This window comes from Sinocyclocheilus rhinocerous, unplaced genomic scaffold (genome assembly GCF_001515625.1).
Source record: "Sinocyclocheilus rhinocerous isolate Xijiao unplaced genomic scaffold, SAMN03320098_v1.1 scaffold200, whole genome shotgun sequence".
Lineage (NCBI taxonomy): Eukaryota > Metazoa > Chordata > Actinopteri > Cypriniformes > Cyprinidae > Sinocyclocheilus > Sinocyclocheilus rhinocerous.
The window spans coordinates 569,210-570,864 of record NW_015641014.1 but is presented as its reverse complement, the minus strand read 5'-3'; the positions used below and the strand labels follow the sequence as shown (position 1 = coordinate 570,864).

At 38.2% G+C, this 1,655-nt stretch overlaps 1 protein-coding gene across 2 annotated transcripts in view; it reads left to right on the top strand.

Annotated features, from left to right (window-relative positions):
* Positions 1–1,655, top strand: part of LOC107753542 (voltage-dependent calcium channel subunit alpha-2/delta-4-like) — a 45,522-nt gene that overhangs the window by 19,806 nt on the left and 24,061 nt on the right. For both annotated transcript variants that reach the window (XM_016569704.1, XM_016569703.1), the window contains exons 21-22: positions 781–826; positions 956–1,053. In XM_016569704.1, the coding sequence (XP_016425190.1) occupies positions 781–826; positions 956–1,053 (144 nt within the window). The remainder of the gene's footprint in view (positions 1–780; positions 827–955; positions 1,054–1,655) is intronic.

The following is a 1,655-nucleotide window of genomic DNA, read 5'->3' as shown; positions in this document are numbered from 1 at the left end:
CACAGTAAACAAAACAAGTGTTTCCTAGCAACGACAACTGCGCTAAACACTGAGACAAGAAATAAATACACTTACAAGCTGCTTTTAACTTCTGCTGATTGACTGCTTCGCACAAAGACTATTTCTTTACACTGTTTTGCTGGCGCTTGAACACACTTTCCTGTTTATCCCAACAAATGGCCAAGCAAAGCGCACGACACTGACAAGGTACGCGATACAGTACGACACCAAACGCCATTAGCTAACGCCAAACGCTTTACATATAATAAATGAAAAAAAATAAATAATAATAATCACAACAATAATTTAAAACTTTGAAAATGATTTAAAAATAGATTTAAGAGGTTTAAAACAGTTAAGAATAGAAAATGATTATACATAAAATATAGTGCAATCAGTTCGGACATTGCACAGTGCTCATTCAGTAAATGCACAGCTAAACAGATGAGTTTTGAGAATGTATCACTCTTTGTTTAAATAATCATAGATCACTAATTTAATCATTTATTTTTATGATGGATTTTCTCTGTTTGCAACAAGGGTAAAACAATAAAATTGATACATGATGAAAAAAGTAGCCAAAATGAATGCTTTTACAGAGATTTTAAAAAAGTTTCCTTCATATACGTACCAAGAAGAAAAATGGTTTAATAAAAATCAGCCCCTGGGAAATAAAAGTGCCTGAAGTTGAAGGAACGCCCATTTAAGAAATTGTCAACACACGCGCACAACAGATAATGAGCTGCCTCATAGCTACTCACCATTTTCTCCTTTCTTTAGGTCTTCATGACCTTCAGCAGCCGGACCTCACTATAGCAGATGAATGGTAAGTACTGTTGAACAAAAATCAAACACCTTCTTCAGAACACCGTCAGGACAACAGGTCCGTAAAAACTTTCAAACTTAGCTCTATGTCTTGATAAGCTGAACTATGGTCTTTGGTTTACCCACTCAGGACGTATTGTGAGACAGATATTGACCCACACCACCGTAAGCTCACTCAGCTCCAGGCTGTGGTCCGATACCTGACTGGGAAAGAGCCGGACTTGGAGTGTGAGTTTTCCTCAACTGTATTTTACATTTTTCTGCAGTATTTTCTATGCAGATGACAAATACTTTAAAGGGGTCATATGATGCTGCTAAAAAGAACATTATTTTGTGTATTTGGTGTAATGAAATGTGTTTATGCGGTTTAAAGTTAAAAAAACACATTATTTTCCACATACTGTACATTATTGTTTCTCCTCTATGCCCCGCCTTTTTGAAACGCGTCGATTTTTACAAAGCTCATCGGTCTGAAAAAGCGAGGGGTGCTATGATTGGCCAGCTATCCAGTGCGTTGTGATTGGCCAAATACCTCAAGCGTGAGACGGAAATGTTACGCCCCTCACATACTGTTGATGCCGTGTCCCGGCCGGAGCGAAGAGACAAAAACATTAAAACCCATTACAAAAGAGGCATTTGTTGCATCCAGTGGGGACATAATAACGGATTATAATGACTTATACTGTCATTTTACGCGTTGCGTTGCATCGCGCCGGCGGCTACTCTCCCAAGAAACAGTCCTCCGTAAAATGTGCTGCACACATCTGAATATTTGGGTTGAACTGTTCTGGAACAGTGTTGTAAATACAACTTAACCACTGATTTCTAGT